General features: G+C 38.5%; 1 protein-coding gene across 1 annotated transcript in view; it reads right to left on the bottom strand.

Moving 5' to 3' along the window:
* F9 (coagulation factor IX) overlaps window positions 1-26,159 on the bottom strand; it is a 29,263-nt gene extending 3,104 nt beyond the window's left edge. Inside the window, exons 1-6 of the mRNA XM_016131163.2 lie at window positions 26,031-26,159; window positions 20,612-20,775; window positions 20,394-20,418; window positions 16,758-16,871; window positions 10,564-10,692; window positions 8,300-8,505 (exon numbers count right to left, since the gene is read on the bottom strand). Of these exons, the coding sequence (XP_015986649.1) occupies window positions 8,300-8,505; window positions 10,564-10,692; window positions 16,758-16,871; window positions 20,394-20,418; window positions 20,612-20,775; window positions 26,031-26,118 (726 nt within the window). The 5' untranslated portion in view covers window positions 26,119-26,159. The remainder of the gene's footprint in view (window positions 1-8,299; window positions 8,506-10,563; window positions 10,693-16,757; window positions 16,872-20,393; window positions 20,419-20,611; window positions 20,776-26,030) is intronic.
* Window positions 26,160-26,383: the final 224 nt, after the last annotated feature.

The raw sequence follows: 26,383 nt of genomic DNA, 5'->3' as shown, positions 1-26,383 counted from the left end.
AACTGGAATGTTTCTGGAAAGTGTCAGCTTTGTGGATGAATTAGTGTTTCTGGAGCACAATCAAAAAAGCCATTTCTGTGACTGTCTCACATGCAGTGAGAGCTGGGTGGAGCTCTAGATGAGACAAATATGAGGAAATGGCTTCTTTTGATGATTTGGGGACCTCAGTTTCCTTTTCCAGGTGAGTCAGATTCTCTGATGGCATGAGTTGTACATTCAGAAATTAACTGACGACTCCTCAAGATCAATAGTTATTATCAAGTCTCCTGTCCCTGCATGTCAAAATCTTTTTGCAACAGGTTACTTGAAGAGAAAAAAACTACAGATTTTTTTTTCAGGAGGTCTTTTCAAGGCCATTCCAGAATGTAATGTTATTAAATGAGACTTATGGCCTCCATAGGGCTGTGCTTATGGCCATCCAGGCAACAAGGAACAGCGGGACTTGTGTATTCCTTCCATTGTCAGTAACCATATTTGACTGCCTTTGCCTGGATATGTCAGTTACCTTTGTCCTAAAAGGTCTATTTAGCTATGTCATATTTTGGGGGCAAATTGGACAAAGGCGTTTGGGTGCTGTTTTGAGCCTGGGCTTTATTAAATAAGAAGCCAAACCAGTCTTTGCTCCGCACATTCATTGCATAATCAGAATGGACAATGAATATTTTTACCACCTCAATGTCTAGATCAATTTAGAGATCAATTCCAGTGTAATCAAGTGCCTTGATAGACCTCTTTGATATGAAAGCTGAGATAGTGAACGCTAGAGGGCATACTCAACATTTGGTAAACTGTTGTGGGTGTGCTGACTAGCTTTTGTGAACAAATGCCCTCTTATTAAAGCACATGTAGCCCCAGGAGTAAGACCATTCATGAACTTCCTTTTAGTGGTAGTGTAAGAAGGTCCTTGGGGCATGTTCTAGTGAAGATTCTTTTTGTCCTGAATTCAATTTACTGAACAGCTACTAAGTCCTAGATATACTGAACCAGCAGCCTCCTTCCTACCTAGAGACCCATGGGGCTGACTTGTTGCAAGCTTCTGATCCTCTTTTCCATACTCTAGTTCTTCCTTTCATTCTAGTTGTTGCTTTTTATTTTGAAAAATTGTAAAAATATAGGAAAACTCACATTATAGTATAATAAACATCAGAATATCCATCACCTGGACTTAACAATCCTCTTAATTTTTTTGAAGATTTATTGATTGCATACTATGAATTAATCATTAGGCAAAGTGTTTTATCATACATTTAATACAATACTTTGGGGAGTGATATTAATATTTCCATTTATAGATGAGCTGAGGTTCAGATAAGCACATTAACTCCCCTAAAGTTAGTAGTGAAGCTAGGATACAAACCATAGTCAGCCTGACTTCAGATTCTATGCTCCTAAACACCCAGTAATTTAAGTGTGGTCAGTGGACCAATTACATTAGAACCATCTGGGATGCTTGTAAAATGCAGATTTAGGGCCCCACCCAGACTTAATCAGATTATTCGGTGAATGGGATGGGAGAAAATGAAGATCCCTTAAAAATCCTTACATATGTAATTAAGGTTGACAAATTTTGTTTCAGAATTTCCAAGACTTGGTGACCTTTATGTTTTAAAAATGCTCACTCTGGGCAGATCTGGCTATATAATTTGTGGGGCTCAGTACAAAATGAAAATGTGGGACCACCTAATAAAAAGGCAGGAAAAAAATGGCATTGAAGACACTAAAATAAGGAACTCTTCCCTTCCGTGGTCTCTGGCAACCTATCATGGTTTTTACTTTACTATTTAATGTCATGCTCCCTCGGGCCTGAGGAATATTTACTGGGAGGGCAGATACTGACAGATGCCCAGAGGATACACTCCGCAATTTAGCATATAAGCACAAACACACACTTCAGCTGCCAGATCTCCCCCTCCTGCCAGCCACCAGAGTGATGCCCTGTGTCCCAGCAGTGGGAAGGGTAAGTCAATCTTTCTTTCCCAATGGCCTGCTGCAACAATCAACCACAAAGGAGGGATACTCAAGGGATTGTAACTTCTATGCCGGGGTGTGCTCAGTACCTAGAATGGAGATGGGCAAGAAGCTCACCCCTACCATTTACTTTCCAAATGTACTATGACACATTTTTGGTCCTGAGATGCCATGTGGCCAAGTCTCTTCCCAAGATGGCATATGGTGTGTGCACCCAACCTCATTCTTCCCTTTGATTGCACAGGAGGAGAGTGACAGTGGTAGCTATTAAGAATGAAAGGAGGAGTATGCCAGTGTGCCATGGGTTGGGGGGTTACAGTGGTCATTGGCCAAGTATGCGGAGGGGGAGGCAGGGCTGGCCAAAGCACCAAGGGACAGGGGAGTGGGAGATAAAGAGTCCATCACCTGAAGGTGGTGAGAGATGCTACTGCAGTGATTTGAGGTTTCAAGTACCCAGAGCCTACATGTCCCATTGTCTCATCTGAGTTGAAACATAAATGCAAAGCATTGAACTCCTAATGTGGGACCCTTCTGAATGCAGGGTCCTGTGCAAGTACACTGGTCACAAGTTCATGAAGTTGACCTTGACCCCAAGTGTTTTTCTATACCAAGCAAATTTGGGTAATACTATTCTATACTGTTCCTAATGGGTACAACTGAATACCTCTGTTCAAGTAGCTGGAGTTAAAAAGTCACATGCAATGATAAAAGGGTGCTTCTCCTCTGTACTAGAAGTGAATTAGACATCTCTCAGTTTAATGGACTAGTTAGGCCAGACGGAATGATATCCATAGCCCGTGGGCATGGAGATTGTGATGTAGCTAGTCTGATTCGTGCCAAAGAGTTGCTGCCTGGAACTTCTACTGCTTTCTGATAAGTGACTGAGAAACATGATTGTGTTCTTTTCAGCCTGAAAAACAATCTTTGCCAACCCCTGATTTGTATTAGAAATTTTAGCAAACATCTTTGCCAAGAAAAAGACCTAAATATATATTTGCATTAAAAGATATTACAAACGACTTGGTTTGGGAATGTTTACTTGGCTACCTCAGGATCACAGCTATCTAAATATTAGCTATTTGAGAGTGAGCTGCCTGCTTGGCCAAGGACAGGTTCTTGTAAGTTGTCACTTCGGAGAATGATGGGAAAAATAGGAAAGCATATGTTCTGAGCAAGGCATCTGAGTTCTGACCTGTCAAAACATTTTCATGTTTGTCATGTCAGAACAGGAGACTGTTTTCTCCCTTTCAGACACACACAGATACACACCTAACACATCCACATGCATTTACAAAATACACAGTCACATATCTGTTCAGATGCTTTTCATCGACAACGCCAATCCAAAGTAATAGCTGTTGCCTTGTTCACTTCCTAACCTTTCATCCTAAACCTGACTTTTCTCTGTGATTTCAGTAAATCATAATTCTCTCTACCTAGCCACCAGCAGCTTTAAAATAATATTTTTTTCTATGTTTGCATACTAATTATTTCCCATATAAAAAGCAAAACCATTTCTACATGATGTATAGCTTGTTATGCCCACAGGTATGATTTGCTCAACTCTCAACCCTACTTAATTTTTCTGGGCACACGGGTGATGCTCACTTTTGGTTTTTAATGACTGGTTAAATAAGACTAATCATTGAAATTGATTTCATCAAACCATCCTGGAGACTAATAGTCTAAATGTTCTGTCCAAAATAGTTTTGTGGGTCCAGGTGAGATTACACATGTCATCTTTTTATTTCTCCTAATCAGAACTCTATCACCGGAGCTAAGAAAAACAGAGGGTTACTTTTTCCAGTTGAAGATATTTCTATAGTTTTAGGATTTTCATGTAACATTTTTCTCCCAATCCCTCACCCCTGCAAAAAGTAAAAGGCTCTGGTTCATACCTATTGTAAATTGCATGCCATCTGCCATGGGGCGTGTCCTAATAGAATGTGAAGGATTGGGTCTGTGTAGGTGGCTGTACGGGTTAAGCGCTTATGTACCTTTAAGGATAGCTTCAGGCCAAAGCTGAGGAAAGCTGAGACTGCGGAAAATGCCGAGGCATTTCAAAGATTATTTAGGCCACAAACAGAAAAAAAGAATAAAGGGACTGTTTCTCAAGACATATTTTGTCAGTTAAAACAGTTAAATACTGGCAATTGCATATGATACAACCTAATATAAAGGATAAGGAAAGCTTATGACTTGGCTTCCATTGTATTCCTCCCATGATAAAACAGAAAATAGAAGACCAGGTACTTTGCGTATGGGGCGGAGGGATCATAAATGCTGCAGAAGTGGGAGGAGCTCTTGGGGAAGTTTGCGCATGCTCAGAATTGTCCGCTGACACAGAATCAAAGGCATGGGACCAAAACCAAATTGAAACTTTAGAAAGCCTAAACAGCATGTCACTTTCTCAGATCTCTCACTTTAAGCTCTTGATGAGGGTGGTCTCATAGCATAGGCGTTGCGATTTCCCTTTTTTCTCTAATGTGCAAAACTTTTCATTGCTTTCCTATGTAGCTGTATGAAATCCGAGTCTGGTTTTAGTTTCCCACTGCACTAAGGATATACTGAGTCCTTGAAATATCCTTTCTGTTCCTATATAGTCCACTTAATCCTTTAGTTTCCTCTCTCCCCTCCTGAGGTGTCCCTGCAGAGTCCTTGATTCCTTTCCCCAATTCCTCAAAGGGCTCTGAGCCCACCACTGGGCATCTGGAAAGGAAATGAAGGAAATCGGCCTTGCACTTCCCTCCGCTACCCCCCTCGGTTCCAGTAGTCTCTCAGACCTTCTATCACAGTGACAGTCCATGAAGTCAGACAAGTCCGTATGCACCTTTGACTTTGGGGCCACGCGGGCCAGAACTGTAGGGGGCTCTGGGAAGCGCCTGTCGGCATCGAGGTGTGACTGTGGGGCCCTTGCCCCCAACCCGAGAAGCTGAGGTGAAAGCCCTAGAATAAGGTAAAAAATGAACTCGACAGCGGACAGGCCCCGTGGAAGGCACGCACCACTCCTCCTGGTCTCAAAGCTGTCCGCTAGCCTATTCTATCTCACCCCTGGTGAACCAATGCCCTCGACCGTCTCCTGGATGGGGTTATCTGGCCACTGCTGTCCCCAGTGACAAAACAGCTCTTCAAGTCAACAATTAGACAAACATTTGTTCAACCAGCATTTCCTCCCAAAGCTACCCAGCCCAGGTGACCGACCCTGTGGTTGGAAGACACTTTCATAACCGGGGCAGAACCTGCCTGTAACTTTCACCCGTAAATCCGCAAAGACAAAGTCATCTTCCCCCTTTCTCTGTGGCCCTTTAGCTCTTGCACACAGCTCACTTAAACCTTTTCTGTAAACCTTTCCAGTTCAACTGTTCATTACCCCAGATGAAAGTGAACTCCCTATGTTCTTTGTGGTATTTCTTCGCTTTTTCTCCCATCCCCTTTAATGAAGCATCAGTATTTGGAATTACTCTTTTCTAGGTGTCACTGTTAAAACAGTATTTCATATTTCAGAGCCACAGGTAGAATAATTTGGCCTCTGAAACCCCAGCTGTTGCTTGCTTTTTCTTGTTGCTTTGGCTGCAGCAGGTGTGCTGCAGTCTTATCTGCAATGAAATCAAGCATTTCCACCCTGTAGATTAACCATGATGGGTGGAGCTGGCTCTTCTGCAAATGAGAGATTCTGGTTTGTTTCATTTGTTTCATCTTTGTCTTAAAGGGACTTTTGTACACTCAATTTATCTCATATATTTGAAAACCATTAACCTTTCGTGAGAAAGTGGATAGAGGTAGGTATGGAGAGAGAGTTTTCTGATGAGGACAAAAATAATGCAGAAGTATGACTGGGTCTTTCTCAAGTATCCTAAAAAGTAGCTCAGCTCTTCACCTTTGGGAAAAAAAACCCTAAAATCTAGAGTTTTGTACCTTTCCAGTTAGTGATCTTACTTTGTATGGGTAAAATAGGGAGTGAACATGTGTGCACACATGTGGATGAGTGATCTCGAACATTCCAAATGATCTTTGCTAGGCTTAATATGAAAGACACAGCAGGCACACTAACTACAAGTGTGCAGTGAGGAAGACATGATTGATTTGAAACAATGTGTATCATTTATGTCTTCCTCATAGTACAACTGCAACCCTCATCTAATAGTTTCTGCTGCTTAAAAGAGAAAAACTTAACTTGCTAATTAAAATTTCTATTAGGAAATACTGGCATTGTTAAAACATTGGCAAGCATCTGGCTTAAAGGGAGTGGGTGGGGAACAGAGATTATGTGACTCAACTGAGACTGTATAAAACTCCATTTTTAAACTCTCATTTAAATGTATTTGCCATTTCATTTCTGGAATGACAAGGGGACAATGCTAAGCATCCTGGGATTTTCATTATTAATCCTCAGGGTTTTTTTTTAATGCAAAGTCATCTTCTATGCAAATAACATACCCTGAGTGACTGGATACTCCACTCTAGGCACCGTTTTATGTCCCACAAGCCCAAGGAAGATAATAATTATAAAGTAGAATCATTTGTTCTAACCACCTTATCCATGGAAGCTGGATACAGAATGAATGAAAATGCACAAGAACATGAATAGTAAAATTAGAGAGAATTAGATACATGGATGTTACATAGAATTAGCATAATTAGAGTGGCTGGACCCAAGAGGGATTGTTCAAAAAGAAGTCAATGGAGAAGGTAAAAAGTCATGAAAGAAAGTAAAGATGGGAGTGAGTGAAGGAAGGGGTCATGGTGGGTGAGGGAAGCAGCACTGGTAGGATGCTTAAGTAGATGACAGAGGGGTGTAAAGGAACATATAGCATATTTTATTGGCCATAAGATCAAGTCCAACATATATTATTAAAAGCAAAGGTAAAAGAAAGGCGAACATAAAGTTTTGGTTGTGATGATCTGCAACTCTTCAGTATCATTCTCAGTAATATCTTTGCCAAATCCCTTTTTTCCAGGGATATGTTCAATATCTTACACAGATTGTATTGGCAAATGGCAGGCAATCTGAAGAATACTAGATAGACACATAGCTAGTCTCAAAATTCCAGTGGTGATAAACCTGGGGACATTTACCTAATCCCGGCTTAAATTGTTACCTGTTTGATGATTGAAAATTCTTTAAAGCTGTTGGTGACAAAAGTTTAGACCTCAGTAGAGAAAATGTTTTATAGTGAAGCGTCCTTGAGATTACTACACATCCACATGATTGTGGTCACTATGGAGTTTTATGTTAGATTCAACTCATAAATACTGTCAAATAGAACTTCCTACAATGATGAAAGTGTTCTGTATCTGTATCCAATATGGTAGCCATTAGCCACATGTGGCTCTTCCGTACTTGAAATGTGGCAGGTGTGACTGAATATATTAATTTTAAATTTGATTAAATGGTACTTAAGTTAAATTTAAAAAGCCACATGTGGCTAGTAGTTACAACTTTACATAAGGACCAGTCTGGCTCCTTGCCTCTCAGGCTTATTCCTTCTCTCTGATGGAATCACTTATGCTTTATCTGTAGCTAGTTTCGACCCAGGTTTTGCTACAAATTTAGCTTTTGTTTGTTGTTCAAAAATGTGCATAGGTGATTCTTATGTTGGCTGTCTGCAAATCATCCCTGGAGGAATTTGGGTCTAGGTACCATGAGTCTACTATTTGGCGTCTTGGATCTTAGCTTCTGTGACAAGATTGCTTCCTTGGTCCAGTGGGTTTCAAATTGTAAGGTGCATCAGAATTCCCTGAAGGGCTTATAGCACACAGATTGCTAGGCCTCAACCCCAGAGACTCTGATTCAGTAGGTCTGGGATGCAGGATGAAAATTTGCATTTCTAACAAGTACCCAGGTGATTCTGATGCTACTACACTTTGAGAACCACAGCCTTGGACCAAGTTCCTATCTCGTATCCTGGTTCCAACAGCCAAGCTCTTGCCTTAATCTTTCCTACTTGAGTCCTTTTAAAAATCTAGTTTTTCTGGACCTAGAGACTTTCTGACTCTCACCAGTTCTCCTGGGGACTGAAGCTTAAGTAGTACCCTGAACCTCAGTACCTGTGACCTTGCTTTCTAGCCCTCCTCTATTGCTTGTCTGGAATTCTGCTATGCTCTTTACTTGATGCCAAACTCTCCTTGACCTTGTATAGTAGCTGTCCCTGGACTTCTCTTTCACCAGCTCCCCACCTATGGGGGCTTCCTCATATTGAATACTGTCGAAACTTGCCTAAACACTTCCCTCACCCTGATAGGTCTGTCTAGAGTCCTAGCCTCAGCCTCTCACCTGACCTGCCCCTTGCCCACTGAACTCCAGTTTTGAGACACCATTGATAGAGAGTACCTGCCAAGGGAATTGACCTGGTTTGGCATTTTCTCCACCAACAACTCGAGTGAAGTCGTTAAGTGGTTGAGTGCTTTCAGTGATGTTATTCAAATTTGTTTCATCTTCAGTTGAATTTTCATAGTCCATATTGGAAAATATAGACTCAGAACGGGTGAACTTCATAGATGCATGTGGGACAGAAACTCTTCCACATGGAAATGGCACTAGAAAATGGGGAAAAAATAGTATTAGCATATTTCTCATTGAAAAGTAGAACATGTATTCCAAATATTGAAAATGAGGCCCATCCTTGTCACTTCTAAACAGCAGGCCCATCAATATTTTTAAAAATCCAATCAATGACTATAGTCTCACACTATAATTGTATTATTTTCATGAAGAGTTTTCAAACCATTTCTGAAAGAAACATTTGGCCCAGGAATCCATCATCTTTACGGAAATAGGATAAGTGGTGCAGAATCAAATTTTGTAAGACTTTTTATAATGCCTAATGAGTTGACTTTATGTATGTATGTATGTATGTATGTATGTATGTATGTATGTATGTATCTATTTATTTATTTATACTAAAAGATCTTATTCCCAAATACTATCCCTGAATGGAAGTCTGATGATTGGCGCCATGTAACTTTAGAGTGAGGTAAATGGGACTCCTGTTGCTGATGGTTAACAAGATTTCTTTTGTAGACTAGAATGCCTTCTGGATTCCAAGGTGGATTTTAGGTATCTGTTGAGGGGAGATCATTCTGATTTAATTACCTGGCTATCAAGTCTTAACCAAATAAATTATTAATATGATTATCGCAGCCATATCCATCTGGAAACTAGCCACTTTCTTGCCTTGGGTTGGTTTATTTCCTATAGAAAGAAACTGTCTACTGATACATTGGGGACAAGCAGAATGGAAATTTGCAGTCAAGCAAAATCACCTCACATTTCATTTTCATATCTCACTTTCCTTCCAGCCACATTCCTTATAACAGACATTTCTATAGCAACCAGCTGAGGCAAAGTGTCATGAAGACAGCATGTGGTTGGGGAAACAGGAAATTAGTTCAAAATACTTATGTATAAATATAAATCATCAACAATGGCTAGAGAAAAGGAACCATTACTATTGAAAAGCAGAAAAGCTTATTTTAGATTTGGCCTACTTATTCTGCTACAGCTAAGGCTATATTCAAATATAACACTTAATAGTTGGAGGTAGTTCTCAATTCTTTTTTTTCTCTCATAGCATAGAAAGTTTTATGAGGGTCTAGCTACTATGCCATCTATCTATACTTGAAGGTAGGTTTTTAAGGTTAAAAATATATGTGTTTATATTTTCTTCCCAGGGTAGGCTCCCTTTGAAGCTGTGTATGTGAAGAACCCAGTAGATGGACAGGCAGGCAGGCCCTTGAAGCATTAGAGACTCTGCATTTAACTTGCAGCATGAATGAATACTCTTGGCTTTTGGTCCTTTCTTTAATTTCCTCTGCTGGCTGCATTGTGAGATAGGTATCGAACCCAGTTACAGAGAATGGTGCATGATTTAATGTACAAATTTAATAAGATAGCAGGCTTTGGAAATGCAAAAGAAATTATACAATGCTTCAAAAAGGCCCTTCACTTATCAAATACAATTGATATGATTTTTATGAAGGTTTCTACTGCTTTCATTTTCAGAGAAGAGCAATATGAGCATGGATTGGTGATGTTCTGAGTACACCGGTCAGCTGTCAACATGGTGGCATATTTGACACGACAGGGAAACACTGTTCTGTCCACTGCTGTGTAGATTGACTGTGCTAATCAGCTTGAGACCCAAGGATAGGAAATACCTTTCTCAGAGTAAACCAGCCACACCCTGGCAGAATCACACTTAAATTTCACCATCCTTGTACTAGAAGCATATCAGTCAATCATTTATATATCTTTTATGGTATAGGATCACTACACTAATTTGAGTAGAACAATTACAAATATGTATAAAGAAATTCCGCAAATCGATTGCTTCATGACATAAAAGTCAGAGAAAAAAATTGGACGCAAAAAAATTCAGACTGAAGACATTTACAGAATTTCTATTTAAAATGATGATGCAATTTGGAAAATTAATTTTTCCAATTCAAGTGACTAATCTTTTCTATGATTTCAAAAGGAAGTAGAAACAAGTAGGGATTATAATTATGTAGGCTAGTGAAAATGCTAACGATTCAAAAGTAGATATGGAGCATATATCTGCTGAGCTTTAAAAAAAACTTATTTAGATTTTTGACCTGCTGGTTCACAGGACTTTTGGTCTTCTGCAAGTCGATATCCTTCAGTACAGGAACAGACCACCTTGTTATCAGCGCCGTTTTTACAAAACTGCTTGCACCTGCCATTCTTAATGCTACATGTTGCATCTGAAAGAAAGCAAAATCAACAGTAATAGCATAATTTAATATGCACTTCTAAACAGTACGTGAAACTACTGATTCATGTATAAGTGAAACATAAGCTAGGGGCATTCATGGAGAAAAGCTTGGGAGCCTTGAGTTAAGAGTAGAAAGATAAAATAAAATTCTTAATAGGGCACAAAATGGTGCAGCAATACATTTGATTTGGCATAAAACTGAAGGTTTGGATATTCTACTTTCACTAAATCGTGTACTACAATTAAAAATGTTAATTAAATATAACATGTATTTAGGAAAGTAGCCAAACCATAGTATGAAGTTTCACAAAGTAGACACACTGGTTTAAACACTAAACAAATCAATACATAGGACATTATCAACACCCCAGAAACTCTCCTAATGCCTCTTTTCAATAACTATACTCTTCCTCTTTTCCAAAATTACCATTACTTCAACTTCTAAAAATCAATGAGCTTTGCCTGTTAATGAACTTTATATAAATAGAAGCTCACAGTATGCACTCTTATGTAGCATTCATTTAACATTTTGTCTGTGAGAGTTATCCATGTTGCTTTGTATAGTAGTACTTCATTTACATGCTGCGTAGTTTTCCAATGCATAAGTATTACTACATTTATTCATCCATTTTCCTATTGATGAATATTGGTGTTGAGTTTCCAGTTTGGGGCTCTTTTGTATAATGCTGTTATGAGTATTCTTGTACATATCTTGTGCTAACATACACATGCATATTTACTAGACGTATATTCATGAGTACAATTATTGGATCATATGTTCATTCAGGTTTAGTAGATAGTGACAAGCAATTTTCTAAAAGAATTGTACAAATTTAAATCCCCACCATTAGGGCATGAGAGTTTCAGTTGTTGGTTATATGTGATGCAGATTTCTCCTCCCACTCTGTGACTTGCCTTTTTACCCTACATAGTGTATTTTGCTGAAGAGAAGTTTATAGTTTCCACATCATCCAATTTATCAAAGGAAATTTGAAGCTGGCTGAAGTGGGTATACATCAATACAGGAGAAGGAAATAGGGTCTTTCAAGGCAGCTAATGTCAAAGACATTATGTGTTGACATTTTCTTTACTCTCTTATATGATCTCTCATTAATATTTGTCAATCTCTCATAAAATATCTGTCTCTTATAAGTCTTTTTATCTTGATTATGTTTTGTCTGATATTAAGATTGCTTTGCCTGTTTTGTTGTTGTTGTTGTTGTTGTTGTTAGCATTTACCTGAAAAATCTTTTTATACTCCTATGTTTTAGCCTCCTGGTGTAGTTTTATTTTAGGTATCTTTTTTTTTGGTCAACAGCATGCAATTTGATTTTTAACTCCAGACTTAAAATTGTTATTAATATCAATTCACATTAATTTGTGATTCCTGCTATATTTGGCTTATTCTTGACATCTTATTTTGTATTTTCTAATTACTATGCTTTCCTTTGGTTTTCCTATGTGGTCTCAGCAACAGGAAGTAGTATAGTTCAGGGCTCGCTAGCTGAGACAAGTTGAGTTAAGAGAAACAGGCTCTGCCATTGGGCCTATTTCTGTCTCTAGAGTAGCACAGGAACACAATGAACAGAAGACACCTTTTCCCTTACTTACATGCTCAACAGCAGTACAACTTTCAGTAGAAATTCTCACTTGTCAGTGCAGTTAGAACATGACTGTATTAGACACCTCCTATGTACCACCTTACTTCCTCCCAGCACAGGGATGATCAGCTCTTCATGGACTTCCATTGACCTCGCATAGGTGTGGCCTTGAATGGCCTCGACTCATCTGCACTACATGCCTCTCACCTTCTATTGTGGTACTTGCCTGTTGATGCTGAGCCATGGGATGCCACACGACTTCTCCGGGTGTCCCAGTACGTACCACTTGGAAATGTGTTCAACCTGTAGGCTGAACTTTTGACCATTGGGAGACAGATGCTGATGGACAAGTTTTTTTACCTCTTCTCCGCTCCTAGGTGGACTATTCTGAGGCCAGTTCATATGGCTTCTTGGAAAACAGGCTCAGGAGCTCAAGCAATCAGTTGCGGATTAAGAGATGATTTATCCTATTGGTTTTCCTTTCCTCCCCGTCTCATTCCACTGTCCCTTACTCTTTCTCCCTAGGATTGGATATCCTAATAAATAAGCTGTGTCACAGACTCTTTTTTTTCCTGGGAAAATCCAGGTTAACAGAGCAACTGTATGGTTTTGGAGTATATTATGGATTTTTGAGTGACAGATATAAATTTTTGAATTATATTTTACGTAGGATAGCATAGGCTAAGATAATAATTAGCTCAAGTTCCTTACTGACATTTCGGAAAATAAGGGAAGGCCAGTCAACTGTTGCCAGGTAGATAGAGAAACCAGCCTGAGCTTTAACCTTTGCTACCAATAATAATCCATTAAGTGCATGATCTGAAAAAAAGGCACTTTGTCTTTTTTATTTATTTTTAAAGACCTTGCTCCTCCATCATGGTGACTACATTCTTGGCTCTTTCATGGAACTAGTTATCATTTTGTTGCTACAATGAAGTACTAAAATGTTCAGCCAAATCAAATACCACCTGCATGAAATGTTCAGTCAATAAGAGATTGTGATACGTTAACAGAGGTGATGGAAGGTGTGGCCTGGTGTCGTTCAGGGCATGCCCAACAAATATAAGTAAACTTGGTGTGGTTTTGCCAATTCTGATTCTGTGCCCTTGGCTAAGTAAATAGACCTCTCCATGATTTTCCTCATTTGTTCTTGCTCTTTGTGGCCCAGAATGTTGCTATTGCTCTCTACCTTGGTTTGTGCATTCACTGGGAAATATTTATGTTCAATAAGCAGCCTTTTCCCTCGGATAAAGGATTCAAGATTCTAGAAATCAAATAATAGCACAAGGATTTAGAGTGGAGAGATCCATAGTCCAGGATCTAAGGGACAGTAACTATGGGACTCATTCATCAGTCATCTACTGAGCACTTAGATGTCAGGCACTGTGTTGAATATGGGTTCTCCCTGGTCCTGAGGCTGGTCTCAATGCATAACATATCTGTTGAAGTACATCTCAAAGCATCGGGTTCCCTCTCCATGTTGGCATGAACTCCTTCTTCTCATTCCCCTCATGCCTACTACAGATGTTATCCTGTTCTGCTTTATTTTACTCTGCCTTCTTCTACCCTGATACATTCATGGATGTAAAAACCAAACCTTGGACAAAAGATGTTTTCTTTAACAAGTTTACCACAGAATATGCTGTTATTCAGCTAAACTCGAGGTATTTTCTTTTCTTCATTCCCAAGAAATACATAGCAAATAAAACAATAGTGTCTGTGATGTGTTAGCAAATGAAAAAAAAGTGTTCATGTGCTTGTGATTTTTTACTTTCCATCTTGTCTTACTTTAGGGAAATGCCTCTCGTACTCTTTAGAAGGGACAGGAATGACCAAGTTCTTACAGATCTTGACCTATCTGAAAAGAACTCAAATGTGATGTGTAGCTGGGGACATACAGTGGTTTTTATTATAGCCAAAGGGATACAATAGCCAATTAATTGCTACTCTTCTAAGTAGAAAGCATGCCCTGAATATTCGTACCTCTCTCTCCTGGAGAAGAGCCTCATAGACAAGGGAAAAGGAAAAAAGGTCTTAACAATGGAAATCTCCCTTCCCTTTCGAAGCCAGGATGAGGCAAGATACTTAGGGCTCAAGTACTCCATCAACTGTGCTATCCAGCAGCTGCTGAGATTTGTCTTTAGTTCAATTTGAAGCAACAGCTTAAATGATAGTTTATATGTTTTTGTTGTTGCTTTCTTTTTGTATCTGAGATAAAGAGCTTTTTGAGAGAATTCCAATTTTGTTTCTGAACTAACTGAGTTGAAATGGTTTTTCTAAACCTTGATCAGATGGACTGGGGGAGATCAATACAACCCAGAAGCCAGGTGTGGAGGTGGACGCAGTGCAACCGCCTGACCTTGATCAATCAAAATGTGGGGAACCCGAGAGGACTAATATGGGGCCAGTTTTAGACTTAGCACTTTTGCTATGTGGATTGTAGCCTCACACATGTGCTTATATTTACATTCCTCAGGGCTATTCTCCTCCTTAAAAGTGTCTTTAGTTTGAAACTAAAGACATTTAGGAATATTTAATGCTAAGCACTATTTTCAATTATACTGTACTACAATGTACCCTTCAATCTTAACTGAGACTGATTGAGTTATTCATTCCCTCAGCTCCAAAGGTTATATTATTTAAGCTGAAAATGAATAACTACTCCAAAGATTTCTGTAGGTTTCCAGAATAGCAGGATCAAACTTATCTAGGTAAATCTGAATTTGAAACTATAACCTTTTAGATGAAAGTAACACTTCAGATATGTTGGAGCAATTAACATACCCACAGGAAAGGTAACCCAGGCATTGGTTTGTACCCACACTGGGAAATCGGAGAGAACAGGAATCCAGGCCAGGTGCGCCAGTTCATCCATCTGCATTCACTATTTCTTTTAAAATGATTTGTCCCTGCCACCTTGTCCTTTTCTTCTATTCTTTTTTATCTTTTAAATCTCAAAGGAAGATGATCAGTGGATTTCTCTGTAATACTGAAAGGATTTCTGAACAACATTGTGGATAACTTTTTGTCCCTTTTTCAATAGGACAAGTGAAGCTGCTGTGTTTCATTTTGTTTTATGCCTTTTTCATCTATGTCTCAAATGGATTGCTATAACGCTTTAATAGAGTCCTGCTAATTTTCTACTCTTTGCCTTTAGTCATGTAGCCTGTGGTGTTAAATTCTCTCTCTAGGTTTGTATCTCTATTCTATTCCAGAGTTTCAGAGTAAAAAGAGAATCTGTCCTTAGCACTGTGCACTTCTCACAAGCAGCCAGAGGTAATAAGTAGGTAAAAGACTGAGGTTTACTGCTCCAATTGCGAAAATCTCAGACAAAAATATTCTACGCTATGAGAGGAAAAGATGCACACGGGACCTAAATTCTCTATGGAACTCTTTCAAGTGTAATCAGTGCGGTCAAATTCAGAAATGAGCTCAGATTTTTGTCAACAAATTTAACACATGAAGAGGTTTGTATGTGTAGTTCCTATTATGGAGAGAACTGACCTTGCCATACCCCAATTCTATAGTTACTTGACTTCACCTGCCTATATTGATAGTGATTTAGTCAGGAGTTTAGTTTTATGGGTTCAGTTTTCTTTGGGTTTTTTGTATAGTAGTTAGGAGCATAGGTTTTGGTCAAACTGAAGTTCAAATCCTGGCTCGACTATTTACTTGCTTCTGTGATTTTGAACTGTAGTTTTCTCATGTGCATAGAATGGGAATAATAATAATGGTACTGACTACATATGGTTGTATTGAAGATTAATAAGTGAGATTAATAGGTGAGATTAATAAGTGAGATTAATAAGATTAATAGGTAATTAATCATTACCTATTATTTACCTAATTATTATTTACCAATTACCTATTATTTATCAGATATTATTATTGACCTTATTATAGTTTCTTGAATTCATCCTGGAAACTAAGACTACAGAAAAATGAATGTTTATAAGCTCTGAATGCATGTTTTATACAATGGAATCCTATTTAGCCTTTAAAAAGAAGGAAATTCTGTCATATGCAACAACATGGATGAACCTGGAGTACATTATGCTAAATGAAATGAGCCAGTCACAGAAGGACAAATACTACATACATGCTTCCACTTACAGGAGGTGGCTAAAATAGTCAAACACATAGAAGCAGAGACTATCATTGGCTGGGGAAAGCAAAAATGGGGAGTTGCTATTCAACAGCTATAGTTTCAGTTATGCAAGATGAGTAAGTTCTAGAGATCTGCTGTACAACATAGTGCCTCAAGTTAGCAACACTGTATTGTGTACTTCCAAATTTGTTAACAGTGTAGCTCTCACGTTAAGTGTTCTTTACCGCAACAAAAATGTATATGTCATTAAGAGAAAATTATGATACATAAAGATTATGTTTTCTAGTTTCATTTGGTTTCAAAAGGAAACTCTGAACCGTGAGTAATCCAAAAACAGTTACTTACCTAATTCACAGTTCTTTCCTTCGAATCCAACTTGACACCAACATTCATAGGAATTAATGTCATCCTTGCACAAGCCAGCATTTAAGCACGGATTGGATTCACACTGATCTCCATCTTTGAGATAGGTTAAGACATTGAATTAGCAGGTAAAATGCTTAGAATGCTCAATCCTCCCTACATAGACTCATGGGAGGCGGGGAGGGGGGAGCCTTATTTTAGGGTCAGAGCAGAACTGCTGACTTAGAAGCCAGCCTCTAATAGGATGTCCCTGTCTTCCTGCATTTCTAAAAGCAACCTAAACTAAAGCTCTTAGGCTAACACTAATTTCCTAGGATATTGCTTGGAGGAAGACAATGATTATTATCTGTGTGTCATATAAGTACTGCTCTGTCACAGGTCTTGCAGTGCATGCTGAGCCTGACAACATGCGGCACTTCCACTCAAAGAACTTGTGACCATGGTGTGGAGCAAATACATCTGCTTCTTTGTGTTATCATTTAACTTTTAAGTATAATTTGTAGTAATGTTCAAAACAATTAGAGAAGATGCCAGAAGCATCTGTTACTACTTAAAGATATTCTGTCTTCGCGAGATCTCAAATGGTCTAGATAAAGTAAGAAACAACTTTCAGTAAAAAGAATTAAGAAAGAGAAGATTCTGAAAATGTCCTGTATTTATGTATAGATTGACTATTCATCCTTTCTACCTTTCCTGAAGATCTACATTTATAGAGTTTTTGAGAGCCTTTGAGGACAGTGGTAAAGAAATAGGCAAAAGGGGAAATGTCAGGAGGAGAAGCAAACATTTAAGTCCAGTTTCTTAGAGCTCTGCCTCCATCCATACTTTTAAGGAAGCTTTAGGAGAAACTGACGAATAGAACCAGAAGAGAGACCGATATACATTTTGAGCTAAGTGAAATAGCCCTGAAGAAAAAAATGGGAGTTAGATCAGCAAGACAATATATGAAAAACAAGAGTAAAGGATGAAGTTGTCATAAGACTAAGAGAATAAGAGAAGGAAGGCAAATAATTTTGAATTATCAGCCATGCTTTAGAGCAAAACTCCCTGATCCCTGCCTGCTCCAAGGAGAGCTGTAGCATGTCTGTCATGTTCTCTGTCAGTAGCATGTATCCAGGTCCCATTGACTAAGGATTAACATTCCTTTCTCAGAAATAGTCCCTCTCTGGAAAATCTACTTGCTATAAAAATTAAACCTTGTTCCCTCTGCCCCTTGATCCAATGTGCTTTTGTACAGATACTTCAATATGTTCCAATTCTATGAAAACAAATTATGTTATCTCTGGTTTATTATTATTGATGTTCAGAACTGGTCTAAAAATGAGTTGCATTTGCACTTTATATTATAGACCAACGAATCTGAATTATTTAGGATGTTTCACTGAAAGGGTCTGGGCTTGCAGCCAGCTACACAGCAACTCATTTGCTGAAACACATCTTTAAAATGAGTGTCATTTTAGCTCTCCTTTGGGTGCTTGTCTGTGTGTACTTTGGGCTGAGGTAAAGCCACAGATAGTAGGGGTCAAAGACAACAAGGGACTAGACCTTGTCAAGTGAGAAATTCTTATTTAAGGCTACCAGGTTGGCCTTCAGTGAATAACTACATTTAGATTTGAAGGCCAGGAGAGGTAATAGTGAAAGCAAGGGGGTAGGTATTAGAGAACTTGGATTCTTTTCTGGGCTCTATGACTTCCTAGCTGGATGACTTTTTGGCAAGTCTTTTAACCTTCTTAGGCCTCAGTTTCCTCTTCTGTGAAATGAAGGGAATACTGCTTTGTTCACAGGGTTGATGTGAGGATTAAATATAATAGGCGCTTGACAAACTGTAAAGTGCTTGATAGATGCTAGTTAATGTGATTGGATGATACTGCTTCTTCACCCAAAGTTTTTATGTTGGTGAGCTGATGGTACAGAATGAGGCAGGCATGAGGGCCCTGTGTCCCTGCTTTATGTAGAAGCCAGCACAGTGATAAATAGCATAGACTATTTGGAGGTGGTTAGGAATCTTGGCTGCAAGTGAAAAGGGGCATGGGATTATTTTCTTTTCCTTTTTTGTCCTCATTCGTGTTTTATTTTCTTGGTAGACAAAGCAGTAGTAACAGAATTACATCTTTTATGTTTGCCAGGTATTTTTACCCAAGACACAGTAACTATGGCCTGCGACCAAGAAGGCAGGGGCCCCACTTCAAAATATGGAGATTAACAGACACTAACCCCCACCTGCTACGGGATGGGAGGTCGGGGATGGGCAATGAAGGGATCATGGGAGTTTAAATACACCTAGGAATATTTTGAAGAAAAAAAGTAGAAATTGATGTCCTTTAAAAAATATCAAAAGATTCCAAGTTTTAAATATAGTAGAAATAGAGAATAAGAAGATGTGTTCAGACTAACCATAGGGGAATACCTCAGTGGAGAATTGGCATGGTAGCGTTCATAAGAACAAAGAAAGGTAGCTAAAGCAAATGCAATGGAGTGGACCTCTTCTTCCCTTATTATTTAAAAACAAAAGTGGAGAAATGATGACTTATGAGACTATGTCCAACACACCAGTCTAACAGTGTCTCCAGAATAGAAACTGGAAAATAGGAATTGATTGCTGATTGATGGAACTCAGTAAATTTGCTGTTCAGATAAGTCCTGTGAAACTTACACTGCCTCAAAATCTTGCTGCTGGATTTTAAATTAGTTTTAAGATGTAGTTGTCATTAACATTTTGACTTTTCCTCTTTTCGATCAATTCATTCAACAAATATTTACTCAGTGCTTTCTGTACCAGACATTGTTTAGGTACTAAGCCTACATCAATAAACAAAACAATTGAATACCCCTGCCAATGTGAAGCTCAATGTCTAGTGAGGTAGAAAAGATAAATATATAGGATAAGTAAGAACATTATATAATATCTCAGGTGGTGAAAAGTTCTATGAAAAATAATAGAGCAGGTGTCTAGAGTGAAGGGGCTATCAGGAGGCAGGTTGAAGCATTAAAAGATAATCAAGGTAGGCTTCCTTGAGATGGTTACATTTGGATGAAGAGCCGAAGGAGGTGAGGGAGTGTGCCTAGGGAACCCTAGCAGAAGAGCATTCCACATGAAAGGAACAGCCAGATCAAGGACTCTGAAATCAGAGTTTTCTTAAAGTGTGCAAGGAACATCTTGACGCCCGCAGGCTAAGGTCCAGTACATGAGGAGACAAGATGGGAGGGGCAATCGGAAGGGAGGGGCAGGGCAGTTATGGAGGGCCTTGCAGGCTATCCTAAGGAGGACTCTTAAGCAATAAACATTTAAGTCAATCAGCATTTTCTGATTCTCTACTGCAACTCTCATTCAGTCCCCAGATACAATCATCTCTGTTTCTTCCTTCCAGCTTCCTGGGGTGGAATAATGTTCTTTTTGAAGCCCTGGGGAAGAGTAAGCTTATCTGCTAATTGATATCTCCCATGCTGGCATAAACCTGTAGTAGTATATCACCATTCAACTTTGGGTAAAAGAGTGAAATTTATTTTCTGAGTCATTTTGACAGAGTTTAATATATTATCCATTTACACAAAGGGGGTGGGGGGAACCAATTCTCAAATGTCTCGTATACCAGCTAGAGGATAAAATGAATTGCTTACCAACATATTGCTTCCAAAATTCAGTCTATAAAAAGAAAGAGAAGTTAATGGTGATGTTTAAAATGTTTTGGATTTGATTTCTTCTCTTTTATAGTACATATAATATACATATATATATATATAGAGAGAGAGATTTTAAAACTACAAAGAGAAATTTCTTTTTTTAGGTTTACTATTCTTTGCTCTGCATCTGAAGGATGTTATGTAGAAATACTCACAGTTTTTTCAGTATTTTCAAAAACTTCTCGTGCTTCTTCAAAATTACACTTTTCTTCTATACATTCCCTCTCAAGGTTCCCTCGAACAAACTCTTCCAATTTACCTGAATTATACCTCTTTGGCCGATTCAGAATTTTGGTAGCATTTTCACGATCAAGAAAAACTGAAATTTAAAAGAACTAGTCTTTAGCTTTAGGAAAAAGAAAACATCATGAAAATTAAGTACATCTCTTAAGGAAGGCTTTATTTTTAATCCAAGTAATCCCAAAGCCAATTTATCTTTGGGGCATGGAGCCAAAATTTATGATGTTCTCATGGTACTGTATATATATGGAGATTTAGGTATTAAAATTCAATTTTGCTTTTAGTCAAGAGAGCTCCAGTAGTAAAAGGTCAGATTTTTCAATTGTATTTGAATTTACTTTGGATGAAAAAGAAAGTTCTTAAATAAGCAGTTAACTTCACACTTTGTCATCATTTGAAAATAGCTAATTGCAGATCCTTGCAAGGTGATCCGTCACCCTGGCTGGGCTGTGTTTCCAGGATGCAGTTGCCCAAATGACTTTGCAACAAATTTATCTGGGAAGAACAGAAGCCTAATTGTGGTCTAGCTGCTAATTCAACCCCATGGTCTCTCAGTAGATGTAAAAGAAAACCACTGCATTCATTTTTTTTAATCTTTAGACTCACAACACCTTCAGTTGGCATGTGTTATAGGAATTCCAGTGATGTAAGTCAGGATGTGGTTTATTTTAGCTATGACTGCCTAGCCTGTAGGGACACTCCTGAGCCCTGGAGGATTGAGGTCTCTAACCTAATTCTCCCCCTCCCTTCCTCTCTCTCCACTCACAAATCTCAATCTCTCTTTGTCTTTCTGTTTCTCCCTCTCTCTATAGATATAGATATAGATATAGATATAGATATAGATATAGATATAGATATAGATATAGATATAGATATATAGATATAGATGTAGATGTAGATATAGATATAAATATAGATATAGATATAAATACAGATAGAGATACGAATATAGATACAGATATATTATTTATATCTAAATCTCTAATTAATAACAGGAACTCCAGAAGTTGTCTGGAGTTGTTTCTTCAAAAGACTATCTGATACCATCTCAAAAGGACCAAGTGCTTCTAGGACTGAGATGAACTTTCCAGGGCATTTTGGGGCTGCTTTCTCATTAACTCCAAAAAAAAGGTAAGAAAAGAAAAAAAAATTAAACTAGATTCTCCTATTTTCATTGTAGCACTTCACTTTATGGAGCCTTCTAGTCCCTTGACAACCTTGCTTTTTTCTTGCTCTACAAATCCCCTTGGGCTCCACTTATTTTCCTGAATTTAGGTAAGACTTTTTCTCGTCAGCTCTTCACCTGCCAGCTTTTTCAATTCCCTTCACCCCTTCTTCAGTGCTGCAAATACCCTGCAATCCTAAGCACTAGATCAGTGCAGCCATCTGCCTTCTTTCTTCCCTTCTGAGGCAGCTGAGCACTGTGGGAGATGATTCTCAAGGGGCAAATGGTTGCTTTCACATACTGATGCTTCCCAGGCTCCACTAGGCCCTAGTCTCTGTTCTGCGATTCATTTGCTTGGCCCTGGGCACATCTGCAATAGCATCTATGTCTGCATCCATTTACAGTGTGGTTGAGTGGAAAAACAGGGGTTTGGAGTCAGATAAGACACACCTGGAATTGAATCACATATCTACCCCCTATTGATTGTGAGATCTTAGGCAAGTCATATAATCTCTGAAGCTTCATTTGGTCAAATGTAAAATGAGTATACCAGTGGCATAATAAGAATATGTACCCTATTGGATCAGTACCCTAATATGGATCAGTGAGATAATATATGTAGGTTGGAGTATGTTGATTATCTTTCTTCTTCTCTCCCTCCCTCCCTTCTTCCTGGAAAATAGAACTAGATCTCAGATTGATGGCATTCAGTGAAGTTGATATTCAGGTTAATTGCTGTTCATGTAGATGGTTTTAGGTAAGTCAACCTGTGAAATTTACACTGCCTCAAAATTTTCTCAATTCCCTTTATTGCTTCAGTGCCCTTTCCTGAAGCTCTTTTCCTTCTTTACACCCATTCGTATAATTAAGTGACAATTTTCAGGATCAGCCATGGCCTCCTAAAGGATAATTTTGAGTTTATGTATTTTGTGATTGCTTGGAAACATTTCTAATTGTTGATTTCTCCTTTTTCAGTGCACTCTCTCCATAAAATCACTCTATTCTGGTTCTCCTCTTTGCTCTAACTCTTGTTATTCATCCATTACTCGAATTAGTTAATTCTCCTTCTTCTGCTTGCCTCATAAATGTTCAGAGTTCTCCCAGGCTCTAGCCTTAGCCTTTCCCTTTTCACTTTATATACCTTGCCAGGGCAGGGCCTGGGGTGAGGTAAATAAGGCATCTGGGGCACAAGATTGCAAGAGGTACTCTCTCTCAGTGGGTGGAAGTACACTGATGTCTTACTTGCCTTGCTTCCTTCACCTTAGGCCAGCCCTGACACTTTCGACACGATTTTCTGAACACTCACTACTGCCAGGCAGTGTACTAGGTGCGACAGCATCCATGCTTCCTGGATCCTTATACACACAGTTGTACCTATTGTTATTCTACACTGAATTTTAAATATCTATCTCTAGTCAAGTATATCTTCTGAATTCCAGATCATCTTTCTAGCTCCTTAACTGTATATCACAATATAGCTAACGAGAGCTGATGTTTATTTAATGCTTCTGATGTGCTGGACACTGTGCTCAGTGCTTTGCATTCATTTCATTCCATCCTCACAGCAGTCTGATGAGATAGGTACTGTCATCTCATTTTTGTAAATGAGAAAAGTAGAGAAGTTAAGTAATCTTCCCCAGGTAACATACTAAAGTGTCAAAACCAGGATTTCAACTTTGGCAGTTAGACATATAGTCCATGCTCGTAGGTACTAGGCTGTGTCCAGTAATCACATCAAATGCCCAAGACATACTCTGTATAATTCTTCTAAACCTATTCCCCTTCCATACCCAGATGCTTAATGTCACTTGAATTTCTTTCTCTTGTCTCTGTCTGTACAGCTACTGTCCAGGTTCAGGCCTTTCTGCCTTCCTGGATGATTGTAATACCCTCAAAACCAGTCTCTTCTAGTCTTGCTACCCCTTCTTCAGATAGTTTGTTAGAATGTTGCCAGACTGAGCATCCAAAATCGGCTATCAGTCGTGCTCATGTTTACAATTCTGATGACTCCATATTGCTTTCTGTTGTCCAAACTCCTAGTTTAGGGACTTCATTATCTGGTGACCTGACCCTGCCTAGCTATTCTGCCTCACTTGTCATATTCAATATTCAGAACATATTGAGTTCCTGAAAGCCCTCACATTATTTGTGGATCTGGATCTTTGCACGTGAATGATCCTCTCCATATAGAATGCCCTAGTTTAGACATTTAAAGAGAGTGAATCTACACATTTTTTAAGACCCAGCTCAAAATAGTGTCTCTGTCAAGTGTTTCCCCACTTCATGTATTCCTTTCTCTATGCTCCTTTAGCAACCGATATACATTTTATCACATTATATTGAAATCTCTTTCTTGACTTCATGGTGCTTTAGGTGAAAGACAGAATCTGGTTTATCCTCATGTCTCTAGTACCTTGCCACAGTGATTACCTGGCACTACAGTAGTCACTCAGTTTTGTAAAGTTTTGTAAAGTATATGGACCAAAGCTGTCTTTTATTCATTCATTCATTTTGTTCATTCATTCTGAATGAAAGACAGCTTTGGTCCTTATACTTTACAAAACTGAACTGGTTTCATAGAACAGCTTTGATTTCAAAATCCAAATTGCTGCAATGATACCTAAGGACAGCAGCCATGAAAATGCAAGAGCTCAGTAAATCATTCATAAAACTGCTTTTTGAAGCCAATGACAGTTTAATAGCAGCAGAAAGCGTTGCATCAATGATGTCTATCCTTAAGAAAATCCCCTGGCTCTCTCCTCGGGAGCCTATTATCTTTGACTCCAGTGACTCCACAATCATACCGCCTTTCTCCTCAGTATTAGCTAAGGGTCATATATCTAACCTCTTTTCAGGTTTACCTCTTTTAGTCATTATTTCCCAAGCTCTGAAATCTCAGTCCCTCTTTTTTTATTCATATCTGTCCTTTTCCTAACCTCTGAGGTTTTCAAGAGGGTAGTAGCCCTCTTAAAATCTCCATCATTTCACCACTTAGCCTGAAGGAAGGGCTTGGATCTTCTGTCCTAGGTCTCACACTGATGAGACATGTATAAAGACTTAGTTTTATGGCCTACTTTGTGGATTTTCCAGCTAAATTTCTTTATTCCTGGACTCTACCCACTTCACTAGCTTGATTTAACCTTTGCATTCTTGTATCATTATTTCTGCATTTCTGTCTGACATCATGTCTGGAGTGGGAACTATGGGGCCAGTCTGCTTTCTGGGGACACTTAGGTTTGGCACCCCTGATCCTGGCACTGTCAGCTAATAGATTTGATTACAGTAGGCTGACAAGTAAGTGTGATAAATGCTTCCTGTGAGAACATGCTGTTTATCTAAATGGGGTAATTTCTTTCCTGTATGCCTTCCTTTGGGGAATGTATAAAGTCACTTGAAGCTGTGAAAAAAACAAGTGATATACAATATATTAACTAAGTTTCCACTCTTTTCATCAATTCTTGGACTGGCTTTGCTCTCCTAAAAGTGCAAGTGAGTATTGAGTTTCTCCATGTATTATCTGGGAGATGTTAGACTCGGATGTTTGGATGTTTAGACTCAGAGACAAAATAATGTCTTCTTAATGGCATGAAAAACATTAGTGATACATAACGACTTACTAATAAAAAGATTGTTTTAACTAAAACTTGAAATTGAAGGTATATAATTGTTATGGATTTTTAAAATTAGAAGCATATCTTATTTTATAGCTCTAAAAATTACAAACACATCATCTATCTTAAAATCAAACTTCTTGTATAGACAAAATCATTTTTGTGGCTTTAATGTTTTCAATTTTTATTTCAAAGTGGTGAGTAAAAATAATCAAAAAGATAGTTAATTTTTTCTCCATATTCTGCTTCCTTGTTAAAACATTTTTCTACGTCTAATTTTTTTTAACCGAGGAGATGAATGTTTTCTAAGAGGAATTACATTATCAAATCATAAATCCAACAATATCTATTCAAAAAAATCACCATAAGTATTGTAAATCTATTTAGTTTAAAAATGAAGAAAATACAGCTACCAGAGAACCAGTACTTGCCAACCCAAATGCTGACTACTAGAATCTTAAACACTACTGTCAAATCCTGTATTCATTATTTAGTGAAGAAGATTTCTATATCTAAAAGACAAGTATACTCGATGTTTCTTTTAAAAAGAAAACAAACCTGTACATTCAGCACCGAGTAGATATCCTAAAAGGCAGATGGTGATGAGGCCTGGAGATTCAGCCATGATCATGTTCAGGCACTGCATAACCTTTGCTAGTAGATTATGCAAGTAGAAAGATTGACCAATTATTCCAAAGTACAAGCTAGGCTGTATTTACTTCTGGGAAATAGTGTCCATCTCCCTCAGTGAGTCCTTAGGCTATTTGCAATGGCCTTTTGGGTTAAGTGAAGAAACTAGGCAGTGCACCATTAAACTTCACCAGTGATTCCACCGGCTTCTGCTACTGTGCTGATTAAAATAGGAGGAGAAATAATGGCTATAGTTGCTGTGGCAGCAAAATCCATCAGTG

This window comes from Rousettus aegyptiacus, unplaced genomic scaffold (assembly GCF_014176215.1).
Source record: "Rousettus aegyptiacus isolate mRouAeg1 unplaced genomic scaffold, mRouAeg1.p scaffold_m13_p_9, whole genome shotgun sequence".
NCBI classification, from domain to species: Eukaryota; Metazoa; Chordata; class Mammalia; order Chiroptera; family Pteropodidae; genus Rousettus; species Rousettus aegyptiacus.
The sequence above is the reverse complement of the archived record's forward strand: the minus strand, read 5'-3'. Positions and strand labels throughout refer to the sequence as shown.